At 41.6% G+C, this 22,786-nt stretch overlaps 1 protein-coding gene across 7 annotated transcripts in view; it reads left to right on the forward strand.

Moving 5' to 3' along the window:
• The window catches only part of CCDC102B (coiled-coil domain containing 102B), a 336,113-nt gene that overhangs the window by 75,642 nt on the left and 237,685 nt on the right, over positions 1-22,786 (forward strand). For 5 of the 7 annotated variants that reach the window (XM_089776320.1, XM_006121423.5, XM_075921037.2 and 2 more), the window contains one exon: positions 6,003-6,119. The exons of the other annotated variants lie outside the window; for them this stretch is intronic. In XM_089776320.1, the coding sequence (XP_089632446.1) occupies positions 6,003-6,119 (117 nt within the window). The remainder of the gene's footprint in view (positions 1-6,002; positions 6,120-22,786) is intronic. 7 annotated transcript variants of the gene reach the window in all.

Below are 22,786 nucleotides of genomic sequence, written 5' to 3' on the forward strand. Positions count from 1 at the left end.
CCCTACCATTATTAATAACACTTGTCCTCCTATCTATATCTGGAAAATTAGTCTCTCAAACCCCTGTAATGTTTATTACATTGAAAATATTAAAGATGTCTCCAACTACATTCAAATTAGACCTTGGAGGTGTATAGCAGATACCAGTGTTACCTTTCTCTGCCAAAGTGATTTTGATGCAAACAGATTCTGTTTTATCTATTCCATCATTTCTCATTTATTTACAGTTTAACTTGTCACTAATATACAATGCTACTTCAAGCCTTTACCTTTTAATTCCAGAAAAGCATATAACCTTCATTCTCTGTATTGCAATATATGCAAACTATTGCAAAATTCCATTTTGTGGCATCTGCTACATTTTTGCCTCTTTACCTTGACATTGTAGTCCTCTGTGGTTTGGTGTCTTCCTGTGTTTAAGTGAAGAATCTGATTGAAACCTATAAGATATGCATTAAGAGTGATTTGTGGTATTCCTAGAGCCCTGCACAAATACAAAAGTGTGGATCCACATCTCATCTGCATCTGCCAGAATCAATCTGTGATCCACTAGCTGTCTATTATGTGTATGTTCGTCCATGCCCCAAGAGCTAATGGGGGGAAGAGGGAAAAGAAGAAATGAATGAACTGTACAGTGGGTCTTGCAGGGAAGAGGCAATGGGAGTGTGCCAAGGTAGGGTCTCAAGGAGAAGGGTGTGGGGAGGGCATTACATTGAATGCTGTTCTCAGGGGCACATGAGCAATGGCTGCAGTAGTGCATGTTACATCACGGCAGGGAAGAGCGGTCACAGCCCTGCCCACACCATTCCCCATGGCAAAGGGCAGGCCCTGCTGCCCAGGAGCCATAGGCTAGAGTACAGCCAGTGCTGCTGGGCCAGGCTGGGTCATGGTGGGGATGCTGCCCAAGGGGCCCAAGCCTCTGGACAGGAAGCAGCATGGTGAGCAGTTGCTGGATAGCCCTGACTCTGGCCTGTCGCCCTACCACTAGCTGGTGGTGCTGAGGACACTGTACTCCCTGGGTTGCCCAAGCCAGAGGCCCCAGGCCAGGTACCACTGGTGAGCTGATCCCTGTATGATTATATCTACCTCTGATTGACTCTGCACAAGAAGGGATATGATTATGGATAATACTGATATGAAGCGGCTATCTGCAGATTTGCAGAGCTCTATGTATCCACACTTTGTGTTAGACAAGAGAGATTGTAGCACAGACCTGATTGAGGAGTGATGTGGGTGTACAATCTAAGGAAGGAATTATGACTCAGACTAATGATGACAGCATAGGCAAGTGTTTTAGCAATCAGGGATAAAAGAAAGGGTTGTGCATTTAATCCTCAGCAGTGGAAGAAACAACAAGATTTAGTTACTGTGGGGGGAGGTGGAGGATTAATTTTAAAATGACACTACAATTGAAAACCCAAGATCCAGGTTATAAAAACATTTAGAATCAGATTATTGGGGTACAAACCTGATCTTTTATAAAAGGTGTATTCAACTGTTAACATAAAATGCGTGTGTAAGCAGCCAAAGTCAGAACAATATAAACTAAACTTACCAAATCTGCTGTTCTCAAAATGTTTTTTGAAGAAAATAAAATTCATCAGTCAAAGTAAAATCCCATGCTGTCTGCCTAAGGATTCTTTTACTAGCATCCTTTTGAGAAATAATTCGGAGAACTTTTCCCAGTGGCTTCATCACTGTGAAGTTTGTATCACAAAGCTAGGAATGTTACAACAGTTTGAAAAGTAAAATGGGCATTTTAAGGCAAGTTTGTCAAAACTGGTAAGTAATAGAACTGAGAAGTCCTATAGGGATTAATTTTTGTGTTTCCCATTTAGGATTCTGTAATATTGTGTGCTATAAAAATGAAAGATGATTTAAAGAAACACTTCGCTATTTAAAATTGCTTAAAAATTCTTCTAGATGGTAGAAAGACGAAACAAACATGTCCACTTTGGAACTATAAAGTAATTACAACTCCAAAGCCAGGCCACAGAAGGTTCATTTTGGACACATTTTCTTAGCAATTCTCTGGGAAATAGTATACCCTCTGACTCCACCACCCCAACCAATGTTCACAATCATAATTGCTATGTATAGTATTAAATTATTTGTTTAAAATTGTTTTAAATGTGTACAGGATATGTACATACTGTCTGCTGAAAGAATTTTCCCTGAACCTAATAACCCCTTACTACTTTACATTAATTCTTATTGGAAATTGGAATAATTGGAATTATTTAACATGCGTTCACGTAAAGTTATGTTCCTGAAAAATGTTACTACAATGTGAGTCGATACTGTATTTTATTTATTATTTGTATTGCAGTAGCACCTAGCAATTCTAGTCAGGGACTAGGAAGTCATTATAGTAGGTGTTATACAAAACCAAACCAAAAGAGGAAATCCCTTGTTCGATACAGCTTATAATCTAAACATAGGACAAGCCAAATGGTGGATATAGCACAAGACAGCTAATAGAACACAAAGAAACAGTGAGCTAACACTGGTCATGCTGATATATAGTCACCTCGGCACACCATTACTTCTCTGATGATTTCATATGGGACATGGCAGTTAAAAAGGTTGCTGGAAAATGGTCCTTGTTTCCAGTTAATACTTGAATCCCACGTGTATGTGAGAGACAGATGTGCATACTGTGTGTGTGTGTGTGTGTGTGCGCGCGCGCGCATTTGAGAGAGAGAGAGAGAGAGAGAGAGAAGCAGAGATGTGCACTGAGCTCTTAAGTATGCCGACCCCATTTTGATTACACTGACCTTTTAAGTACTGTACTATAGATCAGGAAGTTCACACTCAACAATCTGTAGCTGTTTGTATCCTGCCTTATGGCAATGATGCCGGAGTGGAGGGGCTAAATTGGAGAGGACATTCTGACATCAGCATCCCTTTCCCCTTGCCTGCCCCCACATAGCAAGCAGGGGGATTCTGGGAACAGATTCAAGGTAGAGAGCAAGCGAAGCATGGCAGTGGCGTGTGGGGCAGCTGATCTGCTGCTTGCACCATACCCGTGGGTTATGCAAAGTTTTACATAACCCCCTCCTCCGCCATGGGCTATACTCGTCCACCTGTAATACAGGTTTTTTTATGGACAGGAAGACAAAACTGACTCTTACTTGAGAAAAGCAGCATATTTTAATTTAATAATAGAGGCAGTTATATTAAAATTCATTAGTTGACTGTACAACTAGTAAAAGAATAAAAACAATTTTAAAAAAACAGTCTTCGCATTCTCATTCACTCTGATATCTAGGATCAGTGCCAGCAGCATCCTCCTCAGTGTCTAAGTTCTCAAAACTATCAAAACTCTTGTCATAGTCATTGTCTTTAAAAAATCCATAAAATCCATAGCCAAGGCTAGGTCAGCTTCAGTGACAGTCGAGGTCTGTGGTGCAGAATCAGAATCGCTGTCATACTCTGAATCAGAGCTTGAAGAGTCAATGTCAGGAAGAATTTCACATTTATGGAACCCGTTACGAACAGTAGCTCTGTTTCCATTGTCCTTTGCAAATGCCACTACACACAATTGAAAATCGGCTGTGTAGGATTTGCACTTAGTCATGTTTAAAAAGTTTAAAACACAAGCTAAAACCATTAAAGGAATAAATGAATGGAAAAGCAGTGTGGTTCAAAGGGGTTATATATCAACGATAAGGGTTGTAGCCTACTTAGTGCTGTGTCATCAACTGCAGCTCATTAACACTTGATTACAGGTGCTTTGCATTTACATTATCCGCGGTTCATCTCCCGCGGTCTATACATGGGCCTAGGGTATACAAGACTTTTTTTTACTCAATCAGGGAAAACCGCGGGTTATACACTGGTGTGGGTAATACTTGTGTGCAGGTTATATGTGCTAATTTACGGTAATTGTGTGATCCTCAGTACACTGCTTTGTGGCCCAAATTTGTTTCTTGGACTGCTCTAAGGCAGAAGGGGTGTCCTTCTAGTGTGCACTAGGTTTCTATGTACATCAAGATGGCCCATTACAGTCCCAAATGGACTGTATACCTCATTGTATAAATAAAAAAATGTAAATTCCAGCTGAGCAAAGGCAGACTGATAACACAAAACATTCTAGTAGAGTCTGGAGAGGAAGTCATAAAGAAACATTCTTATTTTTCTGGCAAATAGTCAAGCACTATTGTCTCTGAGTTGCCCTTTCATTGTATGATCATAGAATATGTATACACACAATAAAAATATATGCCAGCTGTAGCCTGTTTCACTTTAATTGGCTTCCTAAATGTCTGCTGCAATAACCTGTCATTGAGAGCTTTATTTAGATAGGAACTCTGTTTTTTCTTTCCGTCCATTCTTCAGATAGTCTGTTTTGCATGAGTGTCAACAATATTGTGAAGAATAATTTGATATATTTTGGTAGCAATACCGTTTTGAAGAAATTTGTATAGGATTTGTAGTGACAGTTCCCGTCTTCCCCCCACCTCCATCACTAACATCTTAACATCCAGGTGTAAATTCACACCATTGAATCCACTGATTACCGGTGGTAATTTTGCCTGTAGGATTCTAATGGCTCAATAAAATATGTAACAATGAGCAGATCAAGAGTGAGTTGAACACACACACTCTGTACTAATAGAGCTGAATAGACCAGGATCAGATGTACTGGATGGAGGGCTGGGGGGGGGGCGGGGGGGAGGCAAGGGAAACAAAAGCTTTGACAGTGGAAATATTGTAGCAGCTCTGCCCATGTGTAAACTTCTGCAGTACAGTGGAGAGTGTATGTGGTTGAGGTGAAAGTCAGAACTTTAGGGGATGAACAAAATCTAAGAACAGGCTAATCTTTGTAGCCTACAGCTGGCTGTCCCACCCCAAATCACTGAGTTTCAGTACCTGGCCTTTCTCCTACTCCTATCCCTTTGCTCACCCTATTGCAGCATATGGAAATTTGCCTTTTTAGAGGATTTCAAGACTTTCATGTTTGTCTTTATTCCAATTAGGAGTTAAGCCAAAAAAGTTTTGAAATGCTCTTGGAAAGAATTTTGAAAACAAAATCATTTGTAGTCAGTAGAAACTTTTCATATTAATTTTGCTTTTTAATTGTATTTCTTGTTATATAATGTAAAGAAAACTTTAAACAAGCCGTTTTAGAATGAAAATTTGAAGCATTCCATCTGCAAATGTCAAGCCAGCACAATTTCAGTGTTGTCAAAGCCTTTTCCTCTTTTCCCTCTTCAAAAATGAAGTTTTAGCAAAATCAATATGATTTTGTGAAGTGTTCTGGCTTTCCCAAAATTGTATTTCCCATGGAAAATAGTTCCATTTGAAGCTTTTCTGACCATACTTAATAATAATCTTTATGAGAATGATCACAATCACTCAATGTACTTTCAGAAAGAAGTTACCTCTCATTTCAGAAGTCCGGGATGGCAAGCATCCCTCTTTGATTGCTATTGTAACTCTATTTTATGACATCCAATACAGATGGAGATAAACCGAACACACAGCTGAAGAAGTAAAAGGAAAAGAAAAAAAGTAGGATTTAGAGTGTGGTACCAATAACTCACTACACATAGGACTGATAATGAATCCCTATTTATGCTCATTGTAGGGAGCGGAAAAAAATGCTTTAAAATAAATAAACCCACACAGCTTGAAGGGTACTCTTCTAAAAAGTATGGTTTCAAAAAGTAAATTTAAAAAAAAAACCAAGTTACTAGTGATCCTTTAATTTTTTTTTTTTTCAAATAATAGGCATAAGTAGGAATCTGAGTATGGATAGGCATTTGAAGGAAATCCTCATATACACGGATTTACAAAAGGATTGCCCACTGAATGCACATGGGGGTTCTGTAGGACCAGGGCTATAAATATCATGTGAGCTATCATTGGTACTATGAAGGCATTTTATAATTGTTTGTGTTTAATTTTGGCTGTTGGGATTTTGTTCAGAACTGTTTAATGGGAATAAAGGAAATTTCCTTGCTCTTTACTGATGATGCTAAACTCCTTCCTTTTAGTTAAACATACTACATGACCTACATCAAAATGAAGTGGAAAGGAATTTTGAAAATATAGAGGATGAAACTGGTGCCCAAACTAATATGGACAGAAAAATACATGAATTAAGAGCAGCGGTAATGTTTTCCTCTCGTATACAGTATCTCCCTCTCTGTCTCTGTCTCTCTGTCTCTGTATGTGTATATATAAAAATAGTATGTTTTATGAAGTTTTAGTTTGTAACTCTATATATATTTGGAAAATTTAATGATGTGTACAAACTCCTGTTGTTGTCAATCTATCCTACACACACACACAAACACAAAAAATAAATCTTTAATAGCAGACAGGCAAGGAAAAATATAGGAAGAGAAAATTTACTGATTTGTTGGCATTTAACATTGTGCAATGATATCAGCCTGCAGCAGACTAAGAAACATTTGAATGGTGCAGAAAAGAAGAAATATTTCATTTTCAGAGATGCCTGAGTTCAAATGTTTGCCTCGTGAGTAAAAACTCATTAGGAAGTTCAATTTGTGCCTGGGTTTGGTGTCTCAAGATATTGTCAAATCTACTGACATATATCATGCATTAAGTATAGCATTACATGGACTTGATGATGTTCTTGGAAGACACTCTCACAGTAAAAAAACAGAATAAATTTACTTTTATTTCTTTTATTGAATGGATGTGTGAGATCCTTGTCAAATAAAAATGTGGCAAAAATCTGTCTCCTGCACACAGAAGGTGTCATGGATTCTGGAACTCTTTTTGTAATTTTTATCTTAGAAAGAAGTAATCAAGAGATGTCTATCAATACAGTGCTAATCATTGCACAGAACTGCCAACTATCATTCATGCTGAGTTACGCTTATGCCTATAGACCATTGTCATGCCTAATGTGACAGCAGCACTGCTGGAATTTCACAGGCAAACAGCAACAGTTGCCCTGCCATTGGTCCTTTCAGACCCTGAGATCTTCTGCCATGCTCACTTAGCTCTCACAGCCAGAACAGAATAACAACCAGGGAAAATGAGGCAGGGGGGAAGCAAATAAATGATATGACTTTAAACATCTCAGGTAGCCAAGCCCAGCCACGTCTGTATCTCCTCTCCAGTTTCTTCTTCTACATAGGAATAAAGACCCTGTACGAAAGAGGCTTCCTATTCAATGCCTTTAGGAAGCATGGTGCCTAGGTTAATGCTTCCCACACATATTTGTTCCCTGTTGGTGGCTGGCTGAAGGGATTTTTATTACCTGAAAACATATCTGACACTGCTTTTTATAAAGTGGTGGTGAGATGGCAATGTGAGTTTCTGTCAATGATAAGAAACATCACATGTGGAACAGCTGTGAACAACTTAGCTATGATTGGCTGAAGTTTAAGAATGGCTACTGGCAATTAGAATAGAACTGAGTAATCTTTGACATAAGTCAGTGTTTCCCAACCAGGGTTCCGTGGAACCCTGGGATTCCGCAGACCATCCTCAAGGGTTCCCTAGTTTGAACTACCTGTTATTCCTCCTGCAATGAAGTGTAACAGTTAATCCGGACTACGGACTTAGTTCGGATTAACTTTTGACTGCCATGTGTAGCTGCGGGCAGTCAGTTCCAATTAAAGGGATTTAAAAATGGCACCCGCCCGGGAACATGCAAATGAAGCCTGGGATATTTAAATCCCGGGCTTCATTTGCAAGTTCAAATGCCTACATTAGCCACCCTAGTTCGAACTAGGGGGCTAGTGTAGACATACTCTGAGAGAGTCTGATGTCTGTTTTGTGTGCATTGATTCTTTGGCGAACTGTCTGAGAAGTTTGTCCAATGTACATAGCAGATGGACACTTTAGGCACATGATGGCATAAATTATATTTCTGGATGAACAGGAATATGTGTTCTTGATCCTGTAATAGGCATGGTTAGGTCCAATAATGGTGGCATCAGGGTTTGTTGCAAGGGAAAGTTCCAGGGTTGTTATTAGTGTGGTATGTCCTGTAGTTGTAGGTAAGAATCATCATGAGGTTAGGTGGTTGTCTATAGGGGTATGTCTATACTACCCCGCTAGTTCGAACTAGGAGGGTAATGTAGGCATACCGCACTTGCAAATGAAGCCCGGGATTTGAATTTCCCGGGCTTCATTTGCATAAGCGGGGAGCCGCCATTTTTAAAACCCCACTGGTTCGAACCCCATGCAGCGCGGCTACACGGGGCACGAACTAGGTAGTTCGAACTAGGCTTCCTAGTTCAAACTACCGTTACTCCTCATTTCACGAGGAGTAATGGTAGTTCGAACTAGGAAGCCTAGTTCGAACTACCTAGTTCGTGCCCCGTGTAGCCGCGCTGCACGGGGTTCGAACAAGTGAGGTTTTAAAAATGGCGGCTCCCCGCTTATGCAAATGAAGCCCGGGAAATTCAAATCCCGGGCTTCATTTGCAAGTGCAGTATGCCTACATTACCCTCCTAGTTCGAACTAGGAGGGTAGTGTAGACATACCCTAGGAGACTATGGGTCTGTCTCCCAGAGCCTCTCGGAGGGCAATATCCTGTTCCAGTATAGGTTGTAGTTTATTGATAATGCGTTGTACAGGTTTAAGTTGGGGTCTATAGGTGATGACAAATTGTGTTCTATTGTTGGTTTTCTTGGGTCTGTCTTGAAGTAGATGGTTTCTGGGTATTCATCTGGCTCTTTCAATTTGTTTTTTTATTTCTCTGGGTGGGTAATTGAAGTTTATAAGTTACCCCCCTATCAACACCAAAAGATGACATCTTTTGGATTGAAACTCAAAATTCATTTAATTGATCTAATTCATAGATAGTTAAACATTTTTATGATGCTAGGAACAAGTTCTTGTACTTTAAGATCATCCTTGTGAGACTACCAAACCCATTCCATGTATAAAAATTGAAGAGAAAGGGTGTGTCTACACTGTAAATTGTGTAAGCTTATTTCGAGTCAATTTCAAAATAGCTTATTTAGTAATTTGGTGCTGTGTACACATTGCCAAATTTTGAAATAACCCACTATTTTGAAATGTACCTTACTCCTTGTGGAATGAGGTTTACAGTGACGTCGGAATAGCAAGTCTGTTATATTTCAGAATAACGGGTTTGCTGTTAAGATGCAGGATATCTATTTCTGGATACCTCCGTTATCCCAAAATAGCACTAGCCAAAGAAAGATTTCAGTGAAAGTATTAGGTAAAATGAATTCTGCACATAATGTTTGCCCACAATTTTGATCCATCTTTCCAGAGGCAAGACTATTCTAATGATGCATTTGAATGAAACTTGTGATTTCATAGTGTTAATGATTGGAAAGCAGCCAGTTGTCCTAGTAGCTAGAGTGGGAGGCAGTCAGAAATTGGAGCTCAGTAACAGAGCTGGAGTTAGAAGCCAGAGCCAAAATAAGAGCTGAGGGACAGCAGTGGTACAAGGCTTGGGGCAAGTAAGCACATAGACTTTCACATTCATGGCTGAATGCTTTGAGCAGCTACTGAATCGTTTGCTGCTGCTTCTAGGCTTAAGAGTAAGTCAGCTGGGTCTTCCAACTGATTGGGATGTAGCCAACCAGGAAGCCTACTGCAAGCCAGCTGTGCTTGATAAGTTGCCTATAGACTGGCTCTCCTGAAGGACCTAATTCCTGAGGTGTAGTGGCTGTTGCAAGTTTTAAAGGCTATATGAAGGAATGAACAATACTATTGTAGGTGGAAAATTATAAAGCAAGAAGTATCCTGCTGAAAATTAAAAAAAAACAATTTGGAGTGCAATTCAGCAATTGAATCAAAGAAAAATCCCTCTATTAGGATACAAACCATTGTTGTTCTCCTTCCTTTCTAGTTAGTGTCGGAAATACTTTTATTTATTTAGACATACATACTTCTGTGCACTACTGCATGTGTGGAATGAAACTGGTTAGTCTGGGGAATTGTCCATTTGAAAACAGACTACTGCTAAGAAACTTGTAAATCACCACTAAGTAAATCACCACTGCTAAGAAACTTGTGACTATTTAGCACACTCAAGATTAAAGAAGAAAATAGTAGATAAAGAGCTGACTAAGAATTCATCAATTGGAGAAAAAGGAGGTACTGGTGAATTTGATTATGATGATAAAGATACAGATGAAGCAGTTGAAGCTGGGAAAGATGTTAAAGAGCAAGTTGTTTAAAGAGTTGGCCGATTGCTTACCTATTACAAGTTCATTTAAAATGATTTTTTTCCTTTTTTTGTTTGCTGTGTGTTTGTTCTATTTCTGGTTAATTTAATTTTGTGTCTTTTGTAACTCATCAGTTTTGCAGAATGGTCACAATTAAATGCTACCATAATAATGCTAGAAGGGGTAATAGTAAATGTTTCAGTTTTAGTATTTCATTTCACAGTGTGATGTATTTTTCTGGGATAAAATTAACCAATTTAGTAACTGGGGGTATTTTTTTGTAATTAAGCACAAATATCTGAGGCTGTGTCCAGACTCAAAGGTTTTTTCGAAAAAAGTAGCCTTTTTTCAAAAAAACTTCACCTACGTCTAGACTACAGCCGCGTTCTTTTGAAATTAAATTGAAAGAATGCGGCTTTTCTTTCGACGGCGGCAAACCTCATTTCACGAGGAAAAACGCCTTTTTCGACGGAGATCCGTCGAAAATAAGTGTGTGTGGACTCGGGGAGGCCTTTTTTTCGAAAATAATGGCCTCCAAGAAGAAGCCCTGATGGACAATCTGGGGCATGCCTTGCATGTCTCTGGTTCCTGTCTGCAGCCATTTTTTAAAGGGACAGGCACCCTCACAGCCACTTGTGGCAGCAAAGCAGCCAGAGCACACGGCTATTTAAGTGCAGTATGTCCCAGCCCCAAGACCCTCCTGGCCCTTCTAGAGAGCCTTGTGGGGACCCAACCAGGGGCTCCAAATGCCGGGCACCAGCATGGTCTGGGCCAGACCCTTCTCGAGCTCTGAGCAGAAGAGGAGGCCTTACAAGCCCTGAAAACCAGATGGTGAAATGCGGACATTTTTGGCCGCATGGCAGAGGCCCTGGCTCAGAGAGGACACTACCCCCACACCCAGGACCAGGTGCGCTCCAAAGTTAAGGAGCTGCGCCAAGGTTATGTGAAGGCCAGGAGGAGAGCTCCCATTCTGGGGCAGCCCCCCACTCCTGCCCCTATTATTCTGAGCTGGACCAGATCCTGGGTGGTGGGGAAGCACGCACACCACTGCGTCTCGTCCAGTCAGGCTTTGGGGACCCTGTGGTGGACGCACCAGAGCAGGAGCCAGAGAAGTCTGGAGGCGGGGACATGGTGCCGGAGGAGGATGACAGTGAGGAGACGGGGACCCTCACTCTGGAGCCAGTCACCCAGACCCCAGAGGCCTCCCAGGTGTCATCTGATGGCGGAGATGAAGCAGCGGGTGAGTGTAGAGAGGTTGGGTAACACATGGGGGTGGGGGGGTGGCAGGAGGTAGGTGCACAGTGGGTGATGCACAAGGGAAACCTGTTATGCTCAGGCTGATGCCCAGGTCACACATGGTGTTACCTTCAGAATGTCTGATTTCCCTGTCTGAAGGAGAGGGCATGCCCTTTTGGACAGCTGTTGCACACATGACTGATTGATTGTGATAGAAGTGTAACCGTGTTAGTCTGATCTGAGGAAGTGGGTCTGGCCCACGAAAGCTCATCCCCTAATAAACCATCTTGTTAGTATTTTAAGTACTACATAGTCCAGTTTTTTATGACTGCTTGTGTCTTCCTCTTTTCCTGCACACCCCAGCCCCACCTCCATCTCGGGGACATGGGAGCCGCAGACACAGGCGTGTGTATGCGGACATCCTGAAGGCAGCATGTAGAGGCCGTGCAGGAGCTCAACACCATCCTGCGAGAGAGGGCGGAGGCAGAGGCTCGGTGGCATGATCGGCTGATGGAGGAGCTTGTCCAGCAGCGCACGTCCCTGTGTGCCACTGTCAGGGAGGTCTGTGGCTTGGCTGCTCCTGTGCCTGGTCCTGCTCCTCCAGCACCCCATGATCCCACCCCACCAAACCACCCTTCCACAGCACCATCCCTTTCCCCCTTATACCTCCTTCTCCCCCAGTCCCCCAGCCCCTCTCTCCCCCTGGCCCTCCTCTCCCCCAAGCCTCCCAGTCCCAAGAGCACCTACCCGCTGTTATCCAGCCAAGGGACAGTCGCCCCACCCGATCCCGTGGCCATGGTGGACCCCAAACACGAGGCCCAAGCAGGAGATTGCAAGCAGGCAAGCACCGTGCAACTTGAGCCCCTTCCCCCCTCCAGGTTTCAAGTCCCCTTCCCTCTTCCAGGTTTCAAGCACCCCCATCACCCCAGTTAAATAACAAGGATCGTGTTAAAGAAAATGTTTATTGTACATAGTTTGTCATGAAAGTATATTTTCTACATCAAAAATCAACAAAAGCTTTTTTATGTTTTCAACAGTTATACAATTTTTCAGTGACTGATATTTATAACAATAAAACAGAACGTATTCTTTTGAGACAAACCCTGGTGTTTATTATTTCTACAAACAGGGTCAGGAGATGGGTTGCGGAGGGAAGCTTTTATTGGGCCAGGGCCCAGTCCCCAGGCAGAAGCCCCTCAGTAGAGTCAGTGGCCTCCAATTGAGAATTGCTCCCGTAGGGCCTCCCGTATGCAAACAGCAGACTGGTGAGCCTGGTGGGTGGCAGCTGTCCGGAGCTGGGCAAAGTGCCTCTCCTGACCATTAGCACCTGTACCCCACCCTGGTAGGAAGGTCTCCCCTTTCCTCTCCACCAGGTTATGGAGAATGCAACACGCAGCCACCACCTCAGGGATGTTGCTCTCCCCCATGTCTAGCCGTGTGAGCAAGCACCGGAATCTCCCTTTTAAAGTCCGAACACACATTCCACCTGGTTGCGAGCCCGGTTAAGGTGAGCATTAAACTGCTCCTTGCTCGCATCCAGGTGGCCGGTGTAGGGCTTCATCAGCCACAGCATCAGGGGGTAGGCGGCATCAGCCACTATGCACACTGGCATGTGCACATCCCCAACCGGAAAGTCGTGATGCGGGAAAAATGTTCCTGCCTGAAGCCTCCGGTAGAGGTACGAGTTCCTGAAGATGCGGGCATCATGTGCCCGCCCTGACCACCCAACACAAATATCAGAAAACTGGTCACGATGGTCGACCAGGGCCTGGAGGAACATAGAAAAGTAGCCCTTTCTGTTAATGAATTGCACTGCTCGATGGGGCGGTGCACGGATTGGAATGTGTGTCCCATCGAGTGCTCCTCCACAATTCAGGAAGCCAAGGGCAGCAAAGCCGGCCATGACGCTGTCCAGATCTGCTAGACAAACGAGCCTGTTCAGCAGCTCAGAATTGACGGCTGTCACCACCTGCAGAAAGAGACAGACAACAAAATTTTAGAAGGGGTGCCTTATCTCTTAGGAGGAGAACCCACCACCCACCTTCCCTCTCAAATACCCCGAGAATCCCCTCCTTAGAACTCCCCCCCCCAGCAGTTCACGGTGAGTGGAGGAGCTCCCTCCCACTCACACTCCACTTTGCCCTTCCTGACAGTCTCCCTTCCTCCCACCCCAAACTGTGACTGTCCCCAGACGTTGACTTACCTCCATCAGGATGTATCCAACTGTAGACCTGCCCGCTCCAAATTGGTGTCCCACAGAGCGGTAGCTGTCGGGGGTGGAAGCTTCCAGAGGGCAATAGCGACCCTATTTTCCAGGGAGATAGTGGGCCGCAGGTGGGTGTCTTGACGTTGCAGAGCTGGGGCGAGCCAGGTACACAGCTCCTGGAAAGTGGTCTTTCGCATCCGGAAGTTGCGTAGCAACTCTTGGTCATCCCAGAGCTCCATAACGAGCCAGTCCCACCAGTCAGAGCTGGTGTCAAGCCTCCAAAAATGCCTGTCCACAAAGAAGTTTGGAGGCAAGGGCAGTGGGGCTGCATGACAGACGATCCCTTCGTACCTCTGGTCTGGGTCCAGATGGGGAAGTAGCCTCATGACTGTGTCATGCAGATGCAGCAAAACTTGCAGTATGATGGCATGGGGTCATCGCCTGCCCAGGGGCAGCTCTGGCTCCATGCTAAAAGAACGGGTCTAAAACAGAAAAGCCTCCAAACAAAAAACCTGCTGGGGTGTCCCAGGAAGCTGAGCACTCCAAACCAGCACTGCAATGCCTTGCTTACCTCCTAGAGGGACAGGAAAGGCAGCTGCAGGAGCAGAGCAACGGGTGTTCAGGGGCGTCCCTTTAACCACGCATCTCTGCAAAGGGCAGGCTGCAGCACCCGGAAGGAAATGCTGTCCCCATACCCTGGCAAAAGCGGTTCTGGGTGGCTTGTCCTTTCGAAAGAGCGTCCAGCAGTCAGATCGCCCTTTTTCGAAAAAGCGGATCGATTTTCCAATCCGCGTATTGTAGTCTAGACGCTCTTTTTCAAAAGAGGCTTTTTCAAAAGTGTCTTTCGAAAAAGCCTCTTTCGAAAGAGGCTTGCAGTCTAGACGTAACCTAAGGCTAAATCTGTTGCAGACCTTAAGCTCTTATTCTTTTTTTGTTCTAATAAATTAATACTTTAAAATATTTGACAACAATATTTACTTTTTTTTGACAATGTTTGACCCCTTAATTGGCCAATTACTTTTGGACTGGTCAAATAACCAACCCTAATTAAGAATGCAACAGCTTTGGTGTTAAATTGTATCTGGAAAGGGAAAATATTATATTCTTTTTTAATAATACCTCTATGAAAGTATTAAAGTAGCAACAGTGTAGCTGGGAGAGTGTCTTTATCAGCACAATAGGTTTGTCTTCTGTTCCATTGAACCCATTACTTAACAGAAAGGTATAGTTCAAGAAAGACACACTTTGTTGTATTTTAAAAGTTTTAATTAGTTTGAATTCTAGACTCTAGCTGCATGATGATTAGTCTTGCCTTTAATTGCAGTGTCAGCAACAAAAGTAGAAAATCCCAATAACTCCATATGTTCAAAGAACAGTGGGGTATAGTGTTACAGTATTGTGCAAACCAGGTTAGTCCTAGTGTCTTGTTATGTTGCCAAAGTGATTGACAAAGGATTTGAAAATCTTTCACTTTCAATTCAAACTCAGTTCTTTTGCAAGGGAATGTTGATTGCTCTGGCAATAAGTGAGTAATCAGTTGCAAAGCTAATGCAGCCTATTGCTAGTTGTGACTGTAAACAGAACAGAAATGCATTCAGTTCTTGTGAGCTGAATATCTGCTTGTGTTTCACAGGTGGAAATATGCCTTTCCCTTCCCCACCAAAGGGTATGTCTACACTTGCTCCCTAGTTCAAGCTAGGAATGCAAATGTAGGTGACCAAAATTGCTAACGAAGCGGGGATTTAAATATCCTGTGCTTCATTAGCATGATCTCACTGGTGCGTTACTCAACTCAACAGCTGATTTGAACCAGGAAGTGCGCACCGGGAAGCGTTAGTTGGAACCAAACTCCTTGGTTCGAACTAATGTTACTCCTCAAAAAAATGACTTGCAGATTATGCAAAGACAAATGACATTAAAAATGACAGGGGGAGGGGGAGGGGGAGGAGGAGACAGGAGTGTGTGGAAGTTGCCAATCGTCTCTGGGAGTGGGGGCCAACAGCACTTTAGCTGCCTTGTTTCACAGCCCCATATGATGAAACAGGTAAGACATCCAACAACTGATGTAAAGGCTGTAGCTTGTTTTCTGTGAGAAGTAGTTATAAGAGCTTCATCCTGGACTGTTTGGATTTTAATAGGGCAGAATAGTAATACAAGAGGACAGAGTTAATCTGCCGTTTTGAGAAAATGGCAGATTACTTCCTCTCTGCTATCATTTGGAATTATAGACTATAACTTTCCTGTATGTACATTTTTACCTGCTTTAATCACTGAGTACTCGTAATTCCTTATAGTTAGTTTACTGCAGTACCAGCTGTCAGTGTTGTCTTTGGTATGCAATCTACAATGCAAATCGACTGGTCATAAGGGACTGAGTGTAACTTAGGGTGACTTGTGATTTTTGGTGTAAGTTACCATTTATCACTAAGTCCATTATGCCTGGATGGCAAGATAGCATGGAATGTCTAGGGGACTGTCTGTAACTCTGTTAGAAGATTGTTGTTGTGCTGGATTGTCTGGATTAGTGAAATCTAAATATAGAACATATAACCAGTGCAGGGTGTTTGCCCTGCCTTTGCCAGTCTTCCCAAAGGTAGGCATTGATGGTCATGGTCACTCCTGACAGCCTGAAGGTCCATTTCCTGAATTCCCTTGTTTCCTGGACATCCCCACTCAGGAGAGCTTTTCCCAACTCCTCTCTGTAGTTTTCAAGCAAAGCCCAAGCAGACCCACTTCACTCCTCTTGTCCCTGATAGCAGCCAGGAGCCAGGCCTCTTGCTATTGGCATGACTCCAGCTAGGATGCCATGCTACAATCGCAACCTCTAAACAGAATGATAGGCTGAGAATTTTCCAAATATTGTCCTGGGCTCACTTCCTTTCTCTCAGAAGCTGCCTCTATTGTTCCCTGGATCTCTGTCAGTAGTAAAAACCCAGGAAAGGTGTAACCTGGTCTCTGAGACCTCCTTTTCTAGTCTTAAAGGGCCAGTGTACTCTATTAAATTTCCCTGTGCCACATACCTTTATGTGACAGTCTAGTTCAGTGGCTTGCCTATGGCTGCAATTGATCTACCCTCTATTTCCTCTCACTACTTTGGTCCTACTACTCAAAAGCAAAACATAATTCATTTGGTAGGAAAATGACTTGGGAAGATAAAACTCATCTTTTGGGGGGGAATGTGGTGAAATTATATAGCATAGTATTGTGGTTTTCAGTTGTCATAAAAATTGTTACTAAAATAATGGAATAAAGAGAGATACTGGATTTATGGCTTCTTACAATAATCGATAACCAACTTCTTACCTCCCTAGGACTAGAGAGGCAATTAAAGGGCCACTTCCCTCTGAATGGTCCCTTGAATTATAAACAATCTGTTCTACCTTGTATTTACCAACGACTCTGAGTACATTTTCCAGATCTGAAGAACAGCTTAGAAGGACAGAATTTTGTCCTATGAAACTTATTTTCCCATGCACTTTGTCTCTCTAATTATCATAATGGCATTCAGAGGCTGCACGGTTCATCTGTTGTTTCCTATCCTTTTTGTATTTTAAGTTTTATTCTAAGACACTCTAATGTATTTTTTCTTCTAAACACATGCGTCAAGATATCTCTTTCTGTGGAAATTCTCTGGAAAAATAATGGTAAATATTTTTTTCCCCTTGTATGGAAAAGCTTTCTAGTAGAGTGCTTCTCAAACAATCGAAATGCCGATTCTTATGGTACATCTTCCTGATACAGCACAGTTACAACATGTAGCTCTAAAGTCAATTTAACTGCTACAAGGTGGATCATCCCAGGGCAAAGCTCAGGTTCCATTCATGTAGATGTGATATGAGCTGGTCTCTGAAATCTCCTTGAAAAGGGCCAGGAAGGCAACAAGCCAGTCCCTGTCAGCAAAAGGTTAAGAAACACTGCCCTCGCGGATGTCATAGCAGAGTGACTGAGAACAGGTCCTGTCAGAAAAATAGGAGGGTTAGAGGAGTGAAATGGGGCCTACCTGTCTCACTGAAATTAGTAAAGAGCCAATCTGAAGAGGCCTATGGAACAAGTGACTTTTTAAAAAGAATTTTGCCTCAGTTATACGATCTTTCCTTTCCCCACCAAAACAAATGTAGCTCACAAATGGAAAACAGGAATAGGTGAATTAGTGCAGATAAAGCAAGACCCAGTCAAACTCCTTGTCCAAAAGTAACTCTAAACCTAAACCTTTTTCTGGTTTTCAGATAGTTTCTGGTTAATTCTTAACGTTATCTGGGGCTACTGCATTTAATTTTCCCTGGAAAATGAAGCACTAAATAAGAGTAGCTGTTTTTATGGCACTTGCAGCTACTCTGAAAGCTGGTCTGGATGGTTTATGACAGAGCATAGTCTTGCAAAAATTTCATCCCAAAGAGATATGAAAGGGATAATCACTATTTCAGCTTTGGGTTGATCTTCTTAACTTAATTCCAGACCTTTCTGATTTTTCCTTAACTCTGCATTTTACCTGTCTATTGTCTAAAAGTGACATAAAGAATTCTGATGGATTCAAAAGGTGAATTAGGCTGTGTATGCAAATATTTTACTTGAAGTTCTCACTAAGAATATAAATCCCATATTTGTTTCCAATATTTTATATACATACATATATATATATATATATATATATATATATATATATATATATATATATATATATATATTGTTTTATCATAGCATGTAGAAGGCTCAGCCATTAGACACACTAGTCTAAGCATTATAACAGTACAGCAAAAAGATAGTGCCCACTCTGGGAAACTTTCAATCTAAAGAGACAAATGATGGCTCTAAATAGACAGAAGTGTTGGGGTGGGGGGGAGGGGAGAGGTAGAAGGCAAAGGAAAAAATGTAAAAAAATTTGTTGCCATGATAGACACTTGTCTCTGAAAACTAAACGTCTAAATGTTGTCAAGTTTTTTGAAAAAGCTACAAGTTTTGAGGAGGATTATAGGAAATGGTTGAAGAAGAAAAGTGAAATAGTTTTGCAGTGGTCTGGGGGAAGCATCTTCCACACATGGGAAGCAGCAGGAGAGAAAGTGCAAAGTAGTAGATAATACTGACATCATTGTCTGACTGAGGCAAGCATTGTCATGACAACTCGGTGGTAGTGACTGAGAGGTAAGTAGCATGGGAATTAGCCTTGAATATGCAGATTATGTTTGATGAAGGGAAAGCCCATGCAAGGAGTGACATGGACAAAGTGACTGCAGTATTGTGAAGGAATATGAGTGTCGCAAGATTACATTTGTCAAGGCCAAGGAGGAATGGGGTTTCAGTAACTGAGACGTGAGATTATAGTGTTGGTTCACAGGGATTGAGAAAGGACATAGTGAAAAGGTTTCAGAGGGGTAGCCATGTTAGTCTGTAATTGAAAAAACTTAAAAACCAATGAACAGTCCTGCAGCACCTTAGAGACTGACAAAAAGTGTAGATGGTATCATGAGCTTTCGTGGGCACAATCCACCTGCCCAGATGAATGGGGTCAGGATCCAAATAAATACCAGAGTAAGAGAAGAGATGGGGAAGGAAAGGAAAGGAAAGGAGGAAAAACTTAGAAAAGAATAGTCAATTAGAGTGACAATGTAATTGAAGCAGATAGAGTGGGTTCTAAGTACTCTTATGTACCCAGTGTTTGGCTTTTTATGTCATTAGGATGTAGAATGTAGCAGGTAATCCTATTAAAGTCTTTGTTTAAACCTCCATTGTAGGTATCAAACCTGTAAATGAAATTAAGTTCTGCAGCTTCCCTTTCAACCTGTTTTTTTAAATTGGCTTGTAATAATATGGAAACTTTGAGATCCATTAGTGAATGCCCAGAGAAGTTAAAATGTCCTTCAACAGGTTTCTGTGTGTTAGCTTTTTGAATACCTCATTTGTGTCCATTAATCCTTTGTCATAGAGACTGTCCAATTTGGCCAATATACATGACAGAATGACATTGCTGGCCCTTGTGAGAAGGGTTTGAGTGGTGGTAAAATTAATATTTCAAAGAGCATTCTTGAATCATGCTTTTCCTATGTGTATTTCTTTATTTCATATTTCAAGAAGGGGGTAATATGATATGGCATCTTCTGAAACAATCGATATGATTTCATCTATTTATCTTATAAGCTAGTTTCACTTATTAGACCAGACCTGGAATTAAACAAACCAGAATGTCTAACTGATTCCTCACAACAGTAGTGATGTATTGCTGCTTAAATGCCATCAAAGTGACACCTGGTCATGCTCTGTTGGCAATTACATTTTAGTATATAGTCCACAAAAGTAGAAAGAGAGGATAAAGAAAAGAAAAGAAAAGAAAAGAAAAGAAAAGAAAAGAAAAGAAAAGAAAAGAAAAGAAAAGAAAAGAGTCTTGAAGCATACAGGAAGATTTATATGATCTGAAGAGAAACTATTATAGAACTGTGTAGTCCCAAGCAATCCATAGAATGCATAGTGTTGCAGATTGACAAAGCTAGTCAGACAAATGGAGTTGATAGTAAATGTTAGTGCTGATAAATGATAGTGTTGATCTGGTGCTGCTGTGTGAACCATAAACAGTGAAAAAGAAGTGCTCAGTACAAGTGGTATTCACCTACCTCATTGCCAAATGTAATTACAAGTAGCCAAACAGTTTTCCTCGCAGATTTCATTTTAACATCTTTCCCCAGAACTAGTTGCACATCAATAAGCCCTTGTGCCTCCTCAAACCCAAAATATTCCAGTCCAGGACAATGAGACAGTGTGGAAGGCTCATACATTTCTGTTACGACAGTATGATTTATTTAAATAACACACATTACCTATGGAGCATTAACTCCTTTCAATTCATGAATTTAAATGAAAACTGCCTTTTCAGTTTGCTATTAATCAAAACTGATTACAAATATGAATTACAAATATACTGGTGTCTGTAAGCTAAATACTGAACCTGAATTCATAAACATAGCTTTAAACTGAGGTATTTTAAAAATGTCCAGTTCTAAATACCAGGAAGAAGAAAACTTGTGCATCACAAGTATTACCTGCTCCATATCACTCTTGTCAATGACATTTTTAAATGTTATGCTTGTGCACCAGTCATCTGATGAAGTGGGCTGTGCCCACGAAAGCTCATGATACCATCTACATGATTTGTTAGGTGCTTCTAGTGTATTTGTTGTTTTTTAAGTATTACCTATTTACATGGTTTAACCTAAGCCATGCTTCCTCCTTCCACTTTATAATAAGATAAACATTGTACTCCTCTATTTACAAATGCAAGGCATATAGTGAGTATTTTTCCACTGGAACAATTAGTATAGAAAAATAATGCAACCAGTAAATCTCCTTGGGGACTTGTAAACATATGTATTATTTGTACTATGATTAATAAATGCTTTTGTATCACAAGTACCCTTGGTAATACATATATCACTTTCATATAAATATGTCCTGTCTTCTTCAGCATTACTTCTAATTTTGGTTGTACTGTATTTAAGTGGAAAGGAAAAGTCTTATAATCAGACCACAAGATTGGAGGAGAGAAGTTTTATTCCTATTCTGAGCTGAACCAGAGATGAGGAAGCCATTTAATTTCTCTGTTTCGTTTCCCCCATCTGTAAAATTAGGTTAGTGCCAACCCAACTAGCAAGATTGTCAGGATTCATTCTTAAAAACAATTTGAGACTATTGCATGGAAGGGAGCATACAGAATAGATGCCAGGGATTGCTTTTTATTGTGTTGGAATGTTCCAACAGAACAAAAATCCAATTAAGAATTCCCAGTGCTCTGGAGGTTACTTGGAAAATGAGCAATATTGAAACAGGAAGGAGCTGATATATAAGTAATAAATTGGATGTTATTCAATTGCCTGTCAATGACTGATTATATCTTAATGAGACTTTGTGATGGCGTCTAAGGTCCTTTGGGTATTAGGTGTATAAAAAGTATTCTCACAAGTTGAAGACATTCTTAGGTGCTTTTGTTTTGTTTTGTACAACAAGAAAGGTGATTAGATATGTACAAATATTTTAACAGATTTCATATTGGGAGATCAACACATCAATATCTGGTAGCTTTCTACCAAAGACTTTATTGTGTTAATCAGTAACACATAATAGTAGCACAATGTGAAGTTTGCCATCATGGCAGCTATGAACTGAGAGTTCCCAGGAATGTAGATAAGTAAATATATCATATAGATCAAAGCTTCATTTGGAAGTTTCCTTTCTGTCTAATTGTTTGACTCAAGTTCAATCTTGGATAGTTTTTTAACTTACTCTACTTGAATCCAGCCAAGAATGAATTGGTATTGATTAGTATAAGACATCAATGCAGAAATAAGAATTTCTTCACTAGGAGTTCAAGATAGCTCTTTAGGAAGATGGTTCTGTTAGGACTCTGAGTGTAGCTCTACATTGTAATTAAAAACCCAGGGGTGGCCTGTGCCAGCTGATTCAGATTTGTGGGGATGTTTCAGTGTGGTGTAGATGATCAGGCTGTGGGACCCTGCAGCATGGGAGGTTCTTTGAATGTGTGCTTTGGTGCAGTCCCACCATGAAACAGCCCCTCTGCACACATAATCTTAGGGTCATCTGCATCTACATGTTGCTGTTCTCACTGTAATGTTCTTGGTTAACATTTATTTTAAAAAGCAAGATACCTTTTATTTGTTAGTAAGCCGATGATACCTAAATATTTATAACTTCAGACCTTCTCATGACAATCTCTTTGAATTTTATTCAAAGCAATCTCAGGGTATGTCTACACTACAGCGCTAGTTCGAACTAACTTAGTTCGAATTAGTTAATTCGAACTAAGCTAGTTCGAACTAACGCATCTAGAACTAAAAACTAGTTCGAACTAGCGTTTTGCTAGTTCGAACTAGCAAGTCCACATTGAGTGGACTCTGAACAGGGCTTAAGGATGGCCGGAAGCAGTGCCGGCAGAGCATAAAAGGAGGACTTAGAGCATGGAGATGCTGTCTCAGGCTAGCCGAGGGCTGCGCTTAAAGGGTCCCGACCCCCACCCCGGACACACAGTTCTAAGGGGTGCCCCGCTTGCAACGAAGTTCTGGCTTGGAGTGCCCTGAGTGCCCACACTGGGCACATCACACCACTCGGCCATCAGCCCGGCTGCACTTGCCGCAGGCTGCCATCTGGGGAGAGGGAGTAATTGGGGGGCTGCAGGAGAGCTTCCACCCCCAGAAGCCCGCAGAGCCAG

This window comes from Pelodiscus sinensis, chromosome 2, assembly GCF_052426305.1.
Source record: "Pelodiscus sinensis isolate ZL-2025 chromosome 2, ASM5242630v1, whole genome shotgun sequence".
Lineage (NCBI taxonomy): Eukaryota > Metazoa > Chordata > Testudines > Trionychidae > Pelodiscus > Pelodiscus sinensis.